A 19,963-nucleotide genomic window follows, 5' to 3' on the forward strand; every position below is an offset into this window, starting at 1 on the left:
CAAACGGCATTTGACACCTAAAACTGCTAAAACAATGCGTTGTCGTTGACCATTATTTACCATTTATTTTCTTTTCATTTTTTTATATTTTTTTTGGCTTAACAACATTGTTTCCTCCAGACATTTGTTCCTATTCTACAAGTTTTAAGTAATAATCTAACGAACAATGTCATTTAAATGCTTCGCCGCACTCGGTCGCGTCACCACCTGCCGCTCTCAGTTTCAGCGACACAGGATATGCTTTTTGTGTTTACCTGTTCGCGGCGAATGCTGGGATATCTCGTCGACGAACACAATCTCCAGGTGTAGGCCTATCAATCACCATTCAGTTCTCGTATACGTTTTTACCTGACCCCGTTTGATAAGAGCTGTTGAAGCGACTGGTATTCATGCCGGCCCTACACCCCGTGTCATGGGTCAAACAGTAGGAAAGTAGCACCTGGGTAGAACACACCTATCTCTCGGCACCTTGTAATTGTAAATCGCAGCGTCGGACAGTCGCACTGGTTTATTTGGACTACCCTCGACAGACGGGAAATAACGGGATTTTCCCTGGTAGCGAGAGAAAGGTAAGATCATTATTTGTTCTATTTGAATGAAAAAGAAGAAGAAAAGTTGTTTACGTTACGGATGAATGCATATTTTATTGACGTTACTTACTGTATGCATTTATTATAAATTATGTATTTAATTTATTAGTGTTTAAAACAACACGTGGATTTATCTGTATTTGTGTTCTTCATTACTAGCATGTTAAGAACTGAAAAGCTTTTTGTTTCACTGGTTGCAGGACGATAAAGGGGTCGAGGCTCTGTCTCGAACTCTGGGACTACCGTGTCAACATTGACACACATAGTCGTGACACATTGTTCGCTACAGAGAGAGGACTCTCGTCTTTAGACAGGTAACAATTGACCGGAAATAATCGATTCGAGCGACGACGTCATTTTCCACTGTCACAACAGACAAAGAGTTGTTTAACACAAAAGTCGAAGACGCTTGAAACATTTTTCGATGGCGACATAAAATGTTAAATAACCTTCTTGGCTACAAGGATCGAATGTCCCCCGTAATCTCATACAGGGTAATAAAATATATATATATAATGGGGTAATAAAAATGAGATTTAGTGTGTAATTTCTATTTTTAACTACTAGCTTATGGGGACTACTGTGAAGGTAATATGGGCTTTTTTGTGTGTGTTTCACGCGCAGTTATGTTTCCGTGTAGCAGTCCAGTTTCTGTCACCCAAAATGGGCTAAACTGGAGAATGCAAATATACCACACAAACGTCCCTGGTTGATTGTATCAATAGTGTCTTGTTATTTTGCTTTCTTTTCTTCGGTTTCTTTTCTTCGGTTTCTTTTCTTCGGTTTCTTTTCTTTTTCCTTTCTTTTTTAATATTTTTATTTTATTTTATATAATTAAAAATACTAACTAAACCTGTACAGCAACTATATATAATTGGGTCATTGAACAGTCAACTACATTACGGTTTTAAACCAGGGTAATCACTGACAGGAAAGAAAGAAAGAAAGAAAGAAATGTTTTATTTAACGACGCACTCAACACATTTTATTTACGGTTATATGGCGTCAGACCACACAGATTTTGAGAGGAAACCCGCTGTCGCCACTACATGGGCTACTCTTGCGATTAGCAGCAAGGGATCTTTTATTTGCGCTTCCCACAGGCAGGATAGCACAAACCATGGCCTTTGTTGAACCAGTTATGGATCACTGGTCGGTGCAAGTGGTTTACACCTACCCATTGAGCCTTGCGGAGCACTCACTCAGGGTTTGGGGTCGGTATCTGGATTAAAAATCCCATGCCTCGACTGGGATCCGAACCCAGTACCTACCAGCCTGTAGACCGATGTCCTACCACGACGCCACCGAGGCCGGTCATCACTGACAGGATGCTTCTAAAGAACGTATTTAGACACTTTTGTCAGTATGCATGTTAAAAATATATTATTCATTTGAAAAAAAAAGAAAGAAATGTTTTATTTAATGACGCACTCAACACATTTTATTTACGGTTATATGGCGTCAGACATATGGTTAAGGACCACATAGATTTTGAGAGGAAACCCGCTGTCGCAACTACATGGGCTACTCTTTCCGATTAGCAGCAAGGGATCTTTTATTTGCGCTTCCCACAGGCAGGATAGCACAAACCATGGCTTTGTTGAACCAGTTATGGATCACTGGTTGGTGCAAGTGGTTAACACCTACCCAATGAGCCTTGCGGAGCACTCACTCAGGGTTTGGAGTCGGTATCTGGATTAAAAATCCCATGCCTCGACTGGGATCCGAACTCAGTCCCTACCAGCCTGTAGACCGATGGCCTAACCACGACGCCACCGAGGCCGGTTTTATTTATTTGAAAACTACTTTCTTGTTGTTTTTAAGAGGCTTGTGTATCGTATTCGGTAAATATTTTGTTTGATTGTTTTTTGTGTGTGTTTTTTGGTGGGGGAGGATTTGTTTGTGGAGGTTTTTTTTTTTTTTCTTGCTTTGTTTTCTTGTGGAGGGTTTTTTTTTTTGGGGGGGGGGGTTTCGTGGGTTTTTTCTTTTTAGTGAATTTGTTGTTTTTTGCTTTGTGTGTGTGGGGGGGTTGCGGGGGTGGGGCTGTTTTTATATTCTTATTCGTGTTTTCCTTTTCGTCTTTTGTGAAGTATCTTCTTCATTATTTAATTTCTTATCCGTAATTATAACTGTTCTTTAGGGACAATAAAACATGACATTTCTGTGAGCTATTTTAGCAATCCACCAATCGGAGAGACGTGTTTCGTTATTAGTTGACGCTTACAAAATTACTTATCTCCACAGAAATCATCTGGCTAGGTTTGGTTCCATGGTGACATTATCGTCTGACTTCAGGTAAAAACAAAATCGATTGAACCTAGATGAATGTAAAATCTCAGTGTTTGAGCGTCGGGTCGACCTGACCTGTGGTATATCTCATGTGACAATAGGCAGGTGTTTACAGTCTAGATTCTGGTATATATCTAACCTCTTGTATATTTCGTGTGAAAGTACGCTTGTATTTATGACCTAACCTATGTGGTATATTTTGTGTGACAGTAGGCAGGTATTTACGACCTAACCTCTGTGGTATATTTCATGTGGCAACAGGTAGGCATTTACGACCTAACGTCTATGGTACATTTCGTTTGGCAATATGCATGTATTTACAACCTAACCTCCGTGATATAGTTAGTGTTTTAATAGGCAGGTATTTACGACCTAATGTCTATGGTAAATTTCCTGTGACAATAGGCGGGTATTTACGATCTTAACATCTGGTACATTTCGTGTGGCAATAGGCAGGTATTACAACCTAATCTCTGGTACATTTCGTGTGACAGTAGACAGGTATTACAACCTAATCTCTGGTACATTTCGTGTGGCAATAAGCAGGTATTACAACCTAATCTCTGGTACATTTCGTGTAGCAATAGACAGGTATTTACAACCTAATCTCTGGTACATTTCGTATGGCAATAAGCAGGTATTACAACCTAATCTCTGGTACATTTCGTGTAGCAATAGACAGGTATTTACAACCTAATCTCTGGTACATTTCGTGTCGCAATAGGCAGGTATTACAACCTAATATCTGGTACATTTCGTATGGCAATAAGCAGGTATTACAACCTAATCTCTGGTACATTTCGTGTAGCAATAGACAGGTATTTACAACCTAATATCTGGTACATTTCGTGTGGCAATAAGCAGGTATTACAACCTAATCTCTGGTACATTTCGTGTAGCAATAGACAGGTATTTACAACCTAATCTCTGGTACATTTCGTGTGGCAATAGGCAGGTATTACAACCTAATCTCTGGTACATTTCGTGTGGCAATAGGCAGGTATTACAACCTAATCTCTGGTACATTTCGTTTGGCAATAGACATGTATTACAACCTAATCTCAGGTATATTTCATGTGACAGTAGACGGGTATTTACGACCTAACCTCTGTAGTATATTTCATGTGTCAGTAGACGAATATTTACGACCTAACCTCTGTAGTATATTTCATGTGACAGTAGACAGGTATTTATGACCTAACCTCTGTAGTATAGTTCATGTGACAGTAGACAGGTATTTACGACCTAACCTCAGGTATATTTCATGTGGCAGTAGACAGGTATTTACGACCTAACCTCTGTGGTATATTTCGTGTGACAGTAGGCAGGTATTTACGACCTAACGACTGTGGTATATTTCGTGTGACAGTAGGCAGGTATTTACGACCTAACCTCTGTGGTATATTTCGTGTGACAGTAGGCAGGTATTTACGACCTAACCTCTGTAGTATATTTCATGTGACAGTAGGCAGGTATTTACGACCTAACCTCTGTGGATTTCGTGTGACAGTAGGCAGGTATTTACGACCTAACGACTGTGGTATATTTCGTGTGACAGTAGGCAGGTATTTACGACCTAACGACTGTGGTATATTTCGTGTGACAGTAGGCAGGTATTTACGACCTAACCTCTGTGGTATATTTCGTGTGACAGTAGGCAGGTATTTACGACCTAACCTCTGTAGTATATTTCATGTGACAGTAGGCAGGTATTTACGACCTAACCTCTGTGGATTTCGTGTGACAGTAGGCAGGTATTTACGACCTAACGACTGTGGTATATTTCGTGTGACAGTAGGCAGGTATTTACGACCTAACGACTGTGGTATATTTCGTGTGACAGTAGGCAGGTATTTACGACCTAACGACTGTAGTATATTTCGTGTGACAGTAGGCAGGTATTTACGACCTAACGACTGTAGTATTTCGTGTGACAGTAGGCAGGTATTTACGACCTAACGACTTTTATATTTCGTGTGACAGTAGGCAGGTATTTACGACCTAACGTTTGTGATGTAGTTCGTGTAGTAGTAGGCAGGTATTTACGACCTAACGACTGTGGTATATTTCGTGTGACAGTAGGCAGGTATTTACGACCTAACGACTGGTATATTTCGTGTGACAGTAGGCAGGTATTTACGACCTAACGTTTGTGATGTGGTTCGTGTAGTAGTAGGCAGGTATTTACGACTTAACGACTGTGGTATATTTCGTGTGACAGTAGGCAGGTATTTACGACCTAACGACTGTGGTATATTTCGTGTGACAGTAGGCAGGTATTTACGACCTAACGTTTGTGATGTAGTTCGTGTAGTAGTAGGCGGGTATTTAGTAGATTTAAACTGATTGCATGTCTATCATTACTAAATTAGGTTGTGACTGTCAAATTGATAGACAGGCTGCAATGACTTAATTTTTATTTTTTATTATTATTATTACTGTACTGCACAGTATTATTAATTAATTAATTTATTTATTTATTTATTTATGTTGGGTGTTTTTACTGGCGGTTTTGTGTTTTGTTGTGTGTTTGTTTCTTTGTTGTTTTTCTTTTAATTCGCACACCAGTACTGGCAAATACTTTGATATCCTAATCTGCCTTCGATATTTTTAGTTCATTTTAGTGTGACTGTCGTTAAACACTCATTAAGTTATTCGTCATTTTTCCGCGGTCCCAACGTATTTATAAATAGATGTGATTTTCAGACGAAGTCCCAACATATAAATAGATGGGATTTTCAGACGAAGAAGTCCCAACATATAAATAGATGGGATTTTCAGACGAAATCCTTCCTTCCTCTTCATTTTCATAATGGTATCGTAATAGTGCTCATCCATTGTAGTGTTTAACGTCCGAAACATTGCGTTAGTACCTATGTGTATATGGCTATATGTACATATCTAGACAGACAACCGTTATCGTATGATGCAGTTACACGTGTATGACAAAGGTATGCGGAAGTGAATCTTCTTATTTGTAGCCTATAGGAATAAAATAAACAACATCGACAGCTAGTGACGAGATGTCTTGTGTACGAACACCGTAACTCAGACAAGACTGTCCTCGAGGCGGGGATGGGATACAAAATGAGAATGTTGTCAGATTGTGGAACGCGGAAATGTTTGAACCTTTTTGAAAGTTCATCATACAGTAACGGGGCATCACACAGTAACTGGGGCATCACACAGTAACTGGGGCATCACACAGTAACGGGGCATCATACAGTAACCGGGGAATCACACAGTAACAGGGCATCATACAGTAACTGGGCATCGTACAGTAACCTGGGAATCACACAGTAACCAGGGCATCACACAGTAACAGGGCATCATACAGTAACAGGGCATCACACAGTAACCGGGGAATCACACAGTAACCTGGGAATCACACAGTAACCGGGGTATCACACAGTAACAGGGCATCATACAGTAACAGGGGAATCACACAGTAACAGGGCATCACACAGTAACAGGGAATCACACAGTAATAGGACACCACACAGTAACGGGCATCGTACAGTAATAGGGCATCGCACAGTAATAGGGCATCGTACAGTAATAGGGCATCACACAGCAATAGGGCATCACACAGTAATAGGGCATCATACAGTAACCGGGCATCATACAGTAACCGAGCATCACACAGTAACATGGCATACAACAACAGGGCATCATACAGTAACAGGGCATCATACGGTAACCGGGGAATCACACAGTAACCGGGGAATCACACAGTAACAGGGCATCACACAGTAACAGGGCATCACACAGTAACATGGCATCGTACAGTAACGGACATCAAACAGTAACGGGCATCACACAGTAACAGGGCACCATACAGTAACAGGGCATCATACAGTAGCAGGGCATCACACAGTAACAGGGCATCAAACAGTAACGGACATCAAACTGTAACGGATATAATACAGTAATAGGGCATCATACAGTAACCGGGGAATCACACAATAACCTGGGAATCGGAGAGTAACAGGGTATCACACAGTAACAGGGTATCGCACAGTAACGGTGCATCACACAGTAACAGACATCATACAGTAACCGGGGAATCACACAGTAACCGGGGAATCGGAGAGTAACAGGGTATCACACAGTAACAGGGTATCACACAGTAACGGTGCACCACACAGTAACGGGGCATCATACAGTAACCGGGGAATCACACAGTAACCGGGGAATCAGAGAGTAACGGGGCATCATACAGTAACGGGGCATCATACAGTAACGGACATCAAACAGTAACGGGCATTACACAATAACGGCATCATATAGTAGCGGGCATCATACAGTAGCGACATAGCTCAGTGATAAAGCCTTAGGATCGATCCCCGACAGTGGCCCATTGGGTTATTTCTCAATCCAGACCTCTTTAAGCTGGATGTGCAGATGGGGGGGGGGGGGGGGGGGGGGGGGTCTAAACTATTGCTAGCGAAGTTTTAGGGAAAGTCCGAATCATACCTCATACATATTTTTTAATTTCGCTCGAAGATGTGGGGGTTTGACCCCCGAAACACACCTCTGCCCCTCCCTCGCCTTCCCTTCCCCTCCCCAAACCCCTTAAAAATAAGAGTTTGACTTTTTCAACTTTCAATAGTTTATTTTGGTGATATCAGCTCGTGCTGTCGAACCAAACATGATGGTATATAATTACGACGAATGTCATAATACGTCGACACGTAATCTGCTTTTATTACCTGGTGCTAAACAGTGAGGAAAATAGCCGGAAGCTACGGGATTAATTGGATAATGTTTCTCTTTAGTTCGCTTGATGTCACTCGTCAATGCGTTAGCGATTCACCTGGAGCCATCTGTCAACGTTGTGCATGTTGGAGACATAGTTAAAGGGACATTCCTGAGTTTGCTGCATTGTAAGATGTTTCCAAAAACTAAAATATTTCTACGATTAAACTTACAGATTAAATATATTTTCTTGTTTAGAATATCAGTGTCTGTATATCCAATGTGTTTCTGGTCGTCTTAATATTTGTAAGAAGCCCAAGCTGGATTTTGTCTTTAAATAATTTCGTACGTACGAAAAAATATATTTGAGGAAATAAAATGAAATTTAACCTAGTACAAATATTAGAACGGTCAGAAACACGTTTAATATACAGCCACTAATATATTATGCAGAAAAATGTATTTGATATGTAATTACAATCGTTAAAAAGTCTCTATTAGTCGATAACATCTTAAACATGGCACCAAACTCGTGAATGTCCATTTAACCCGAATACCGTCCTAACTTTCTATGTTGCTAATTGCGGTGCACAATAATTTATTTATTTTATTTTATTTTTTGTACATAGTAAAATACTGTCAACTGTGTTTTTCAGTATAGGTGTTCTGTATGCAGATATTGGCTAATAAAGTCATTGTAACAACCGTCGGTTTGTAAAATGCAAAACAGATATAAACCATCTGCATATAATATATGTGCGTATTTTCACTCTGTTCGTGTCGCGTGTATCATGGGTGAACACATTTCGGTTAGCATAAGCATTTGGTTCTTAAGCATATCAACATTTATTACTCCAGCAGGCATTCATAACGGGGAAAATAAAAATCATAATTTCTGGCAAAGTACACACAATGGCGTCACGTAGTTTAAAGCATTTGCATTTTCTGGTTTCAGTGTTAAACTTGTAAGAAAATGGTAGTTTAATGCAGTTCATAGAACTTTGGGTTTTGAAAAATATCTGTGAACCGTGAATAAAATATAAAGTTAAAGCAATACCCAGAACAGTAAAGTAGTTTCTATATACATGGACGTGTAGCTGATGTAGGCTATATCGAAAAATAAAGGCTTTTAAAACTCCCAAATAGCAGGGATAATAAATAGAATAACAGACTCGGTTCCAGTTATTATGAAATTTATGTCCCTCGTGAAATAATTTCACTTTTCACTCGTTAAAGCTCGTGACAAGTGAAAATTATTTCACTCGGGACATAAATTTGATAATAACTGGTAACTCGTTTACCTATGTAGCGTAGTTTACAGCACGTGCGTTAAACACTGTAGCATGCATCAGCAGTAAATATTGTTAACTACGTCACCTGTTTCGGTGAGTGAAACATTTATTGGTACAGCATACAGCAAAAACTTTTCAGTGTTTTATCAAAATATGTATGTTGTTCAACAAAACATGTAAATATTTTAAGGCAAATTACAAAATGGAGTGCTCAAGAACCAACGTTAACAGACAACATTTTAGGAAAACGAATATAACAATTCTGATGTCTTCCAATCGTGTTAGAAATGACTGGTTATAATGGTAAAATTGTTTGGTTAAAAATATAAGCTGTATTCAGAGTTTTAATAAATATATAAACAGATATTCAGAAAGATATTTACCTTAAAACATATATATAAGGACCATATATTTTTGGCAAGTATCTTTAAAGAGAGTTTTGCAAACAGACAGCGTGACAATCATGTGACTTTATAACTAGATAGCAGTACAGTTGAGAACAGACAAAAATAGTTTTTTAAAATTAAGGTTTTTTCAAATGACAGTGTTTGAAAATCATTAAAAAAAAAAAAAGGTATTAAGAAATGGGCCGGTTTTAAGAGTGGGTCAAGTTCAATCTTGCTTTCTTTGCTCGTTTTAACCTTGTTTTTACGAACATTTCTGTGAATGTGACAGGCATTTGTTACTTTCCCCGTGCAAAAGTCAACGACGTCAGAAATCTTCAAATGTGCGTACTGTTGTGCACAAACACGCAACCATCGAAACGGGAATCTCACCGAAACAACGGGTCAACGGACAATAAGGTAGTCCCATGTGTGGATTTTAAATGTGTTGAGTGCTTTGTTAAATACAATATTTCATTTAAAGCTCCATCGCCAATATGCATGCATTACATGCCACTGTATTGTTCATAGATATACTTTAGTTCACGTGTACGCAGTTGTATTTTGATTACATGTATGGGCAGATGGTTGTCATACAAAGTGGCTTTTGTTTACACGTCGTTGACTGAAACAAATGTCATTAACGTAAGACAGCGTCAAGCGTTAAATAGGTCTCGTGAACATGGCCGCGCATTCTAGAAGAAGCTTATTGAAACTGGATATCGTGCTTGTTGATGATTCTGCCGGTGTTTTCAGAGTCGATATTTAAATTATGTATTCCCGGGGCGTAATCAAGCCGGCGATATGGCGCTTTTTGTTTTCGTCGAAAGTCGGCTTAAGTCGCCAAGGATAATAGTATTGAGCTATCGTAATGGCAAATGCTGTTCGTACACGGTTAAGCCAACACACGTAAACTTTGATACGTTTTATACAATATTTACATTTGAACACCAAGTTAAGATAACTGAGAATTAGGAAAATATAGAGAGCTGTTTGATTGGAAAAATTACAAGTAGTGAGACTGTAGATTTGAAAACCTAGACACCACTGCTGCATGATTACAAGTAGTGAGACTGTAGATTTGAAAACCTAGACACCAGTGCTGCATGATTACAATCATAGAGAGCCACATAATTTAAAACATATTATACGGACATACTATACAGAACTCTGTGTTTGTTTGGTTGGTTGGTTGTTTTTGCTGGGGGGTGGGGTGGGGTAAAAAAATAAAACAACAGAAGCTAAACAAAAGGAACTAGCACCACCCCAGAAGAAACAAAAAACAACAACAACAAAAAAACAAAAAAAACAAAACAAGAAAAGTTGTAAAGTTAGTAATGAGTATTGCTTCAGTGTAGTTTATAAACGGAACCTGCAGAGGTCATCCGTGACAACTTGTTAAAACCTGCGTTGGGAATGAATAAATCAAGTGATTACAATATAGTACACAGAGTTGAAACTCGGCTACAGAACGTGACTATACTGTTAGTGTTATTTGACATACACGTACTCTCGTAATTTCGATCCGTTTGTGTTGTATAATCATCACAGCACCGCATAGCGCTCGGTACACACGGAGTCATTTCAGTTAATGATTCGTTAATTGTTTTTAGAAATTATCGTTCTGGTAATATATGTAGCCCCAAACTCATCACGTATATATCAGTGTTTACTAAGGAGGATTGAGAGAGAGAGAGAGAGAGAGAGAGAGAGAGAGAGAGAGAGAGAGAGAGAGAGAGAGAGAGAGAGAGAGAGAGAGAGAGAGAGAGAGAGAGAGAGAGAGAGAGAATGTGTGTGGAGTTTTTTTTTGTTTGTTTTTTTTTGTGTTTTTTTGGAGGTGCACTGTATCCAGTTGGCACGAGTTAATAATTAAAGTAAGAAAACATCAAGTATTACATTTCAGCGTCATACAAAATTTTATTGGTCCGTTTAACTATTTTACAGTTTCATATAGTGTCGCACAACTCTATACAGAGTAGCCTCTATAATACATATTTTAGTTTTTAAAGGTCATTTTGTATTATTAATAATACTATGTTTATACTGGGTGAGACTGGCTGGCGTAGCCATTACTTTATATTGGGCGGTCGACCACACTGTGAGTCACGTTGTGGCGTCAGAAAAATATATAATGTGGTGTGTGTGTAGGGGTGTGTGTGTGTGATTGGAGGTGGGGCATTGCCTCATGTTCCCCACTCTGGTTACGCCAGCGGTGAGACTTAAAGTATCTCTCAGTCTGTCAGCGAAATGATTTCAGTAACTGTGTGATCTATTGTGTTATTATTTGCCATACAGTCGTCCTATAACCATAACGAGTTGCTTTTAACACATCGACGATCAAAGACTTGTATTGGTCAGAGAGACAAAGAACCAACTTAATGTGTTTTAATATTTCTAGTGCTGCCGTACAAATGTGCTGGTAAACGTTTGCGTTTCAAGCAAAGGGGCGGATCGATATACGCCGCACGAAGCAATTGCCTTATGAATTAATAAAGAGTTCTGTCATGGATACGACGGATACTATATGTGGCTAGAATGTTCTAGTGAAGATGAAACATCTACCGTTACACTGACGTTACGTCTTGGTAGTTGTGTGTAGAGAAAGAAAAAACAAAGAACTGTTTTATTTAACGACGCACTCAACACATTTTATTTACGGTTATATGGCGTCAGACATATGATTATTGACCACACAGATATTGAGAGAGGAAACCCGCTGTCGCCACTTCATGGGCAACTCTTTTTCGATTAGCAGCAAGGGATCTTTTATATGCACCATCCCACAGACAGGGTAGTACATACCACGGTCTATGATATACTAGTCGTGGTGATCTGGCTGGAACGAGAAATAGCCCAATAGGCCCACCGACGGGGATCGATCCCAGACCGACCGCGCATCGAGCGAACGCTTTACCACTGGGCTGCCTCCCGCCCCCTTGTGTGTAGAGAGAACAATTAGGAAATCAATTTTATAGAACGTATTTGGCAGCGTTTGTGTTGTCGTTGGCCAAATGGTCATATACAAATTATAGAGGAATTTGCTCTTAATTTTATATAGAATTCACTGAAAGTTTCTTCTTGCCGTTTGTGTACGTGAAGGCCAAATGACAAAGCGCTCACCTAATGTGCGCTCGGTTTAGGATCGATCCCCATCAGTACACCCATTAGGCTATTTCTCGTTCCTGCTAGTGCTCCACCACTGGTATATCATAGTCTGTGGTATGTGCTATCATGTCTATGGGATGGTGCATATAAAAGATCCCGTGCTACTAATGAAAAACAATGTAGCGGATTTCATATATGTCAGAATTACCAAATGTTTGACATCGAATAGCCGATGATTAATAAAGCAATGTGCTCTTGTGCTGTCGTTAAACAATGTTTTAACTTTAAACAAAACAAATTTTAACTTTCAGTATAAGTGACGTGTTACCAACCAGGTACTCTGTTTGAAACGACGTCCTACGTAGAAGTGCCATGTTTAAAACTGATATCTCTCCAGGTTCTAAAACGCGTTATGTCCCAGCTCGGACAATACGTGCAGAACATTTTCACACAGCGATTGCTGTGGCGTTCATTTCTCGTTGTGTTTTATTGATCTGAAAACAATACAAATTGAACATATCACGTGAAAATAATTTACTCCACTCTGGTGAGCGCAGTATTTACACTGACGTTAGAACAAAAATAAGGTGCGATCTTTTTCGTTTGTTGAAGTATGTATTGAATTGTTCACATGTGTAACTGCTGTTGCTTTGAAGTCAGGTTTGTTGTTGTTTTTGTAACACGTAAGCATACAGTTCGTTCAAGGTGAGCATGCGGAATGTACCCCGGTGGTATTAGTTCCATCTGAGGCGTAGCTGACTGCAAAATCAATTCATCACGATGGACCTAATGGGCTGTGTACTAACAACCCAGTGCTTCACGACTAGTGTATTAAAGGCCGTGAAATAAATCTTTCTGTTCATTCGTTCGTTCGTTCGTTCGTTCGTTCATCCATTTCAATTTACTTTCGTGCTCATATCTAATTAAAGTTCAAGCACGTTTTCTTGGGTATACACCTCAGCTATGTGGACTGTGTGTTCAAGATAGTGGGTTAATGATTATAGCGAGAGAAGTCGACCCCCCCCCCCCCCCCACCTCCTCCAACCGGTGGCGTTTTGTTTCAGTATTCCCCCGGACCCCCCTAAGCAACTCGGGCCTAAACGACCCCCCCCCCCCCCCCTCAAAATCCTGGCTACGGGCCTGAGTGGCCTTACAACTCCCGACAGAAAAAAAAGAAATGTTTTATTTAACTACGCACTCAACATATTTTATTTACGGTTATATGGCGTCAGACATGGTTAAGGACCACACAGATATTGAGAGAGGAAACCCGTTTTCGCTTCTTCATGGGCTACTCTTTTCGATTAGAAGAAAGGGTTCTTTTATATCCCATAGACAGAGTAGTGCATACCACGGCCTTTGATATACCAGTCGTGGTGCACTGGTTGGAATGAGAAATAGCCCAATGGGCTCACCGACGGGGATCGACCCCAAACCGACCGTGCATCGAGCGAGCGCCTTACCACTGGGCTACGTGCCGTCCAACTCAACTCAAGTTATTCGGCAGAACCGGGGTTATTTTGTCGTCAGATGGTGTGACATTAAAATATCAAACACTGACCGCTGGTTAAATATAAAGAGAGTGCTGTTAAATAAAGATGGAATTCCATTGGACAAAATATTCGAAACCTTTGTAGGTCAAGGACGTGAATATTGTTCTGGCAGTACTAAACTTCAAAACACAAATGTTTGGCTTGGGGTTTCTCTACATCCAGTAGCCGATCATTTTGTTCCATAAGCGTACGAGACGGGGGGTGGGGTGGGGGTTGTGGGGGGGGGGGGGGGGGGGGGTCTGGAGCAAATCTTCGAATTCGGCGAAAATCGATGGTGGCGTTAGGGAAAAACGAGCTGGCCTGAATCCTTTTCACCTTGTATTTCCATTTTTTCAACACTGTTTTCTAACTTTATCCAAGTGAGTTAAAGGTTTGTAAATTAACCAAACTTAGTGTCAGTGTTCACTGTTTGAAACTAGGTTCTGCTACCGTAATACCACGAATTGGAGGTAAGAGTGATATTCATGTTATCAAACGGATTATCACGCTAGGTCCGTCGGGAGTTCATGCATGTCTTCCCATAACTTACACGCGAGATCGCAGATCAGTTTCGTTCTTCTGATGTACCGAATTCTACCATTCTAACAAAGCATAAACAGCACCTCTATGAAGATAATTAATGTTTGTTTAACGACACCACATCACATTCTTTAATCAACAGCTAGCATCCTCGGTATCAAATCATTGTTAGTTTTCATAAATAGCACATATAGGTCAATGAGTCAGCGAAAAACCCCACCCGCAATACATGATCAGGGCCGCATCTCTGCCCAATGCAGAGTCGAATGGGTATTTGGCAAAACAGTGGTTGATTCGATCAGTCTGTATCTAGTGGCACGTCTATAGGACAGCCACTCCCGAGGAGACCCTTCTAGCACCGGAACAAAACTATCACCGGACAATACAGCTGTGAAGACATGCCCTCATGATTCACTGTCATAACAGATAGGATATATTCAGTGTTCGCGAAAGGTGGCTCCCTTTATTAGTACTGTCAATACAGTTGTCAAGTACGTCATTTCATCTAAAACTATGAAAACGTAATAAATGTGCAAGAGTTTTACCGAAGAGATGAAAACGTATGCACAAATTCAAAATGAGGAATAGCATCAGTCATAATGTTGGTCAGTGATGCATCGTATTTAGTAGATATAGCCTCCAACTGTCTACCATAAAAGGTTTTTTGGATACCTGGACATCATAATCCTGATGGAACCATTACTGTGTTGGAATGGTATGGCATTTCTTGAAATCTGAACACAATGAGCATGCATTAAGTTATCTTAAAGTTGTGATATGTAGACATCAAAAGCTGGAGCAGAATGTATAATGCTTGACATAAAGGGAAAAATTACTGTCATCCATTTTTACATACAGCTTAGTTTGGAGACCAGTGCTTTTTTACAGGAGAGGTGACAGGTTGATACAGTTTAGGAGGGGGAGAGTACCGAGTAGATATAATTTTGGAAATCTTGTGCTTTGGTTTTTGTTGGGGGTTTTGGGTTTTTTTTTTTTTTTTTTTTTTTTTGGGGGGTAATTAACGTGAAACATACTTTCTTGTTTACTTAAATTAAAAAATACACGTTCTATTTATTTCAGATTTGAATTGCTGACATCATTAGCCGACTAACAGACCTGATGGTCACGTGATGTGATTAGACGATGCGGCAGACGACATCAACGATCTTTCTGCACGCGCTGTCCAGTTTTAACATCATCCTCATCTGTCTCGCCAGTACGTAACATCATTCGTTAAATACACCAGTGTACGGAAATAGCCGAGAGACACCGGCGAGATTTCTATCTTTCACATAGCTAAACTTGCCAGTTCCACTACATAAACGTCATCAAGTGTAGGGCGGGACGTAACCCAGTGGTAAAGCGTTCGCTTGATGCGCGGTCGGTCTAGGATTGATCCCCGTCGACACACCCATTGGGCTGTTTCTCGTTCCAGCCAGTGCTCTACAATTGGTGGAACAAAGGCCGTGGTATGTACTATCATGTTTGTATGATGGTGCATATAAAAGATCCCTTGCTGCTAATCGAAAAGGGTAGCCCATGAAGTGGCGACAGTAGGTTTTCTCTCTCAATATATGTGTGGTCCTTAACCATATGTCTGACGCCATATAACCGTAAATAAAATGTGTTGAGTACGTCGTTATATATAACATATCTTCCTTCATTAAGTGTTAAGATTCATAGGATCTGGGTTCAAACCACAGTACTAGCTTCTACCCAAAGTGAGGTTTAGCAGCTCTGTGGAAAAGTGAACTTTACTTGAATAAAAGCATGTCAGTTGAATGAATAACGAATGCTTTTCAGAGCATTACGTAAACTAATGTTGTAAAAGTAATTCTTTGAAGGAGCCTGTAACGATGTTTAAAAGTGTCTGTTACAAAACAATGTTGCTCTTTGTTGAATATTGGAATATCAACTGGAACATATTTTTACAAATATGCGAATTCCAAATTTGCTTCACCTTTGTATAACCCAGGCATGATGAACAGTTGGGCATTGAAGGATTTCCATTGGTATTATATAAAGATAATTAACTTTAGAATTGTGTACGGGAGTAGGTAGCTCGAGTCGATAATCGCAGTGTGCGATGTATTTGAATAGAATGGTACTTCAACGTAACACGAATTACCTGTGTGATCTATTAACAGAAATTTACCTTTCTACGTTGGCCATCGAGAGATTAAGTACTAGACGATACAAATAAGGTGTTGGCACTATTGAAGCTATTCACAACTGTTACCTGGTTATATGTCCATTGTAAGAAACTACTTCGCCAATAATATACACTCTGGTATTGGGCGATTGGGTTTCCAATTCAGAATGGTTTGAGTTAAATTGTCTTTGACGATACGAAATATATATTCTGTAATGCATTATACAATTGGAAAATGTGTATAAACGTGTATCTCCCCACCCCACCCCCCCCACCTCCCCCCCCTCCTCTCTCTCTCTCTCTCTCTCTCTCTCTCTCTCTCTCTCTCTCTCTCTCTCTCTCTCTCTCATTCATTTCTGTGCTGATCCCATTTCGTTATTTTCCATTCCAATCAATGCACCACAACTAACATATCACACACAGTAATTGTATATGCGCATTTTCGATATGGAAAAATGTTTTAGAACTACAAATGATAAATACCGCCGGTTACACCATATGACTGTCCACCCCTTTATGATTTCAGACAATGGAAGCACATTCTGCGACCATGTACAGTGCAAGAACAATAGTCCCTGTCGGACCACGACCCTGTCTCACAAGAAGGGCGGAAGTGACGTATCGGCCGAGTGCGTGTGTCACGGCAAATGGACTGGTCCTCGTTGCGAATCACTCATACACTTGACGCCGCGTAATGTCCATGGAAACAATGTGGAACTAGAAATCAACGCGGGTCCAAAGTCCAGCGACAGCTCGAAACATGTTGGTTACTCGAGATTTACGCTGCTCTACTGGACCAACAGCTCGGACGACTCGTGCGTCATGATACAGGAACTGACGTCACTCGTCAAACGGATTGATGGACTGCTGCCCAACACACAGTACACATTTTGTGTTGAGAGCGGAACAGTCGATTCGTGTTTTCCCGCGTTTCATAACGAGACTGTAATGACGCCCAACTGTTTCTCTTTAACAACTGGCACACGGACACTCGCTCGCCCCTCGCGGCAGTTCAACACTTCGGCCATTGTCGGAACAGTGGTTATCGTGATTTTAGTGATTATTATACTCGTTGCAGCGGTGCTCATACGAAGAAGACATTTTATTTTCTTTGATAATTTATTTGGACTATGCAGGTGTTCTTGTTGCTATAGTTTTTCGAAGAGACGTTCGCGATCACCACGCCACACAGCGGCCACAGATCTGATTGTTTCCCCCGACTCTCCGCTCGTTATGGCGCCAAAACACGACTTCTCGACGTCCAGGCCGGGGAAACCAAAGCTAAGACTGAGTAAAAGTGTTTGGGGCTACACTTCCTACAAGGCAAAGAATAACAAGAATATGGTTTTAACGACAGTGCTAGAATACCCACATAACGAAGTAGAAGACAGGGTTTTAATGGAAAATGTATGTTTATTCGACTTATCTTGATGAACGTCACTGCGTTTCTCTGTTAGCAAGTGGTTTTCTCGTGGCTTATCATGGGCTGTTTTATTTAGATAATCATCCTATTTGCGGACATTTTAATATCTCAGTTGTGTTTTGGTGTCTCAGAAATCCTACAATATTTTTCTACTGACATTCTGTTTTGCAGAATAATGCATTGCGTTTCAAATCTACTTAATATTATCAATAATATTCATAGAATCTACAAAATATATGATTTCTAAGATACTATTTAACTAAGGTTCAAACGATATTACATTTAGGCTACTGATTCTAAAATAATTATCCTACGATATTACAAAATTAAAATGCTACAAACGATTCCTAAGATGCGACACAAACTAGGCCTACAGTCTCAGATATTATAAAACTACAGTTATTAAACTGCAAAACAATGCTTCCCAACTACGGCTTCTAACATGGTACAAAACCATGGTTCTTGGATACTGCAAAAAAAAAAAAAAAACCCACCCTGCAGCTCTTTAAAAGTGTGAGCGACAGCGATCTGTAGTAACAACGCTATGTTCAATGGTCTTGGTGAAACGCCTCTATGACGCGACTACTAGGCTACTTTTTAAAACCACATTGCTCCCGCTTTCTAGATAAACAAACCATAGAGAAGTTTAAGGATCCGCGCTGCCTGTAGCACAAATAACTGCGGGGCCCTCTTTCCAGGGTATATATTTTTGGAACCCCCTCGGGGAGAGGGGAAAAAATAATCTGGGAAAAATAAATGTACACATCACCGCGGGGCCCCTGAAGCGCGGGGACCGTAGCACGTGCTATCTGTACTACTAGGATAAACCGGCTCTGATAAACCGCGTACGGGTTTGTATATTACCAAAGCTTCAGTTGCTCAGATATTGCCAAATATGCACAACCTGCCCTCATGACATATTTTCGCTGACTGGGGCATATTTCAGTCCGTGGATGTCCCATAATGCCTTGTAACAGTTTGTAGCAATCTTTTGGTTGTATATTTTGTGTTTATTTTTTATTATTATTAAATTACAATAGTAAGTGCAATACTAAAGCGTACTGTTGTCTTGAAAACAGAAACGTATCCTTTGAAATTAGTCAAATGCAATACTGATACGAGTTCGTTATTTACAGCTTGGAGCCAGAATTTGATTTTATTTTCATTCAGGCAATACCTTTATTACGACTGAATACGTGAATAAAACTAAATTATATACCAGACTAAACAAGGTTACTTTAAAACATTATTACGTTATATTTATAAATTAAAAATAGATAAGCCAAGCTTCTTTCATTTCGATATGTTGTAATATCATCCTAGAAGTACACGTTTGTTAGAAGAACAGTAAAAGGTGTATGTTTGTATCAAACAGCGACACCATGTTTTGTTTCTTCGATGTCGGTAACTGGATTCCAAGAGATTTTATTCAGCTCTGCGTTCAATAGGACATGCCATTACGAATTGCTCGCCGTGACTAACCTAAAATAAATGGCTTGGCAGTTCAAAAAGAACAAAAGTACTCTCCAGATAGAGAAAAGGCATTTGTGACTTGTTTCATATTTTGTCTTGAGGGTACAATTGCCCTTATTGCACCTCTGCTGGGTACGACTCTGCAAGCCTCATTAGTGGGTGCTTGGTTCCAAACTTGTGTACTGAACGCAGGACTAATGTTGAATCTAAATAGATCAATGTATTTTTCCCTCCACATCCTGAGTTAAAATCTCGCATTCACCATGTATGATGTATTTTTAATTACTCCTGTCAACACACCCAAATAAGAAATACATTAATTTTACAGAAAATTATTGTTAAATATTTTGGAGAGAATATTTATACATGAATAATTATTTGTTTAGGGTATACTGACCTAAAATGAATGTTCTTGTTGTGAAATGTATAATTATTAAAAAATTGTTAAAATCGTCTGGGTGTTTTGTTGGACTTTTTAGGCATTTC

The 19,963-nt window shown here is 39.8% G+C and overlaps 1 protein-coding gene across 1 annotated transcript; it reads left to right on the forward strand.

Moving 5' to 3' along the window:
• Positions 1–288: 288 nt before the first annotated feature.
• On the forward strand, positions 289–19,930 carry LOC121383028. The gene is made up of 3 exons (XM_041512770.1): positions 289–569; positions 15,510–15,645; positions 17,108–19,930. Exons 2-3 carry the CDS (start codon positions 15,573–15,575, stop codon positions 18,010–18,012), a joined length of 978 nt encoding a protein of 325 aa, XP_041368704.1. The 5' UTR covers positions 289–569; positions 15,510–15,572; the 3' UTR covers positions 18,013–19,930.
• Positions 19,931–19,963: the final 33 nt, after the last annotated feature.

The sequence above is a fragment of the Gigantopelta aegis genome, chromosome 10, assembly GCF_016097555.1.
Source record: "Gigantopelta aegis isolate Gae_Host chromosome 10, Gae_host_genome, whole genome shotgun sequence".
Taxonomy (NCBI): Eukaryota; Metazoa; Mollusca; class Gastropoda; order Neomphalida; family Peltospiridae; genus Gigantopelta; species Gigantopelta aegis.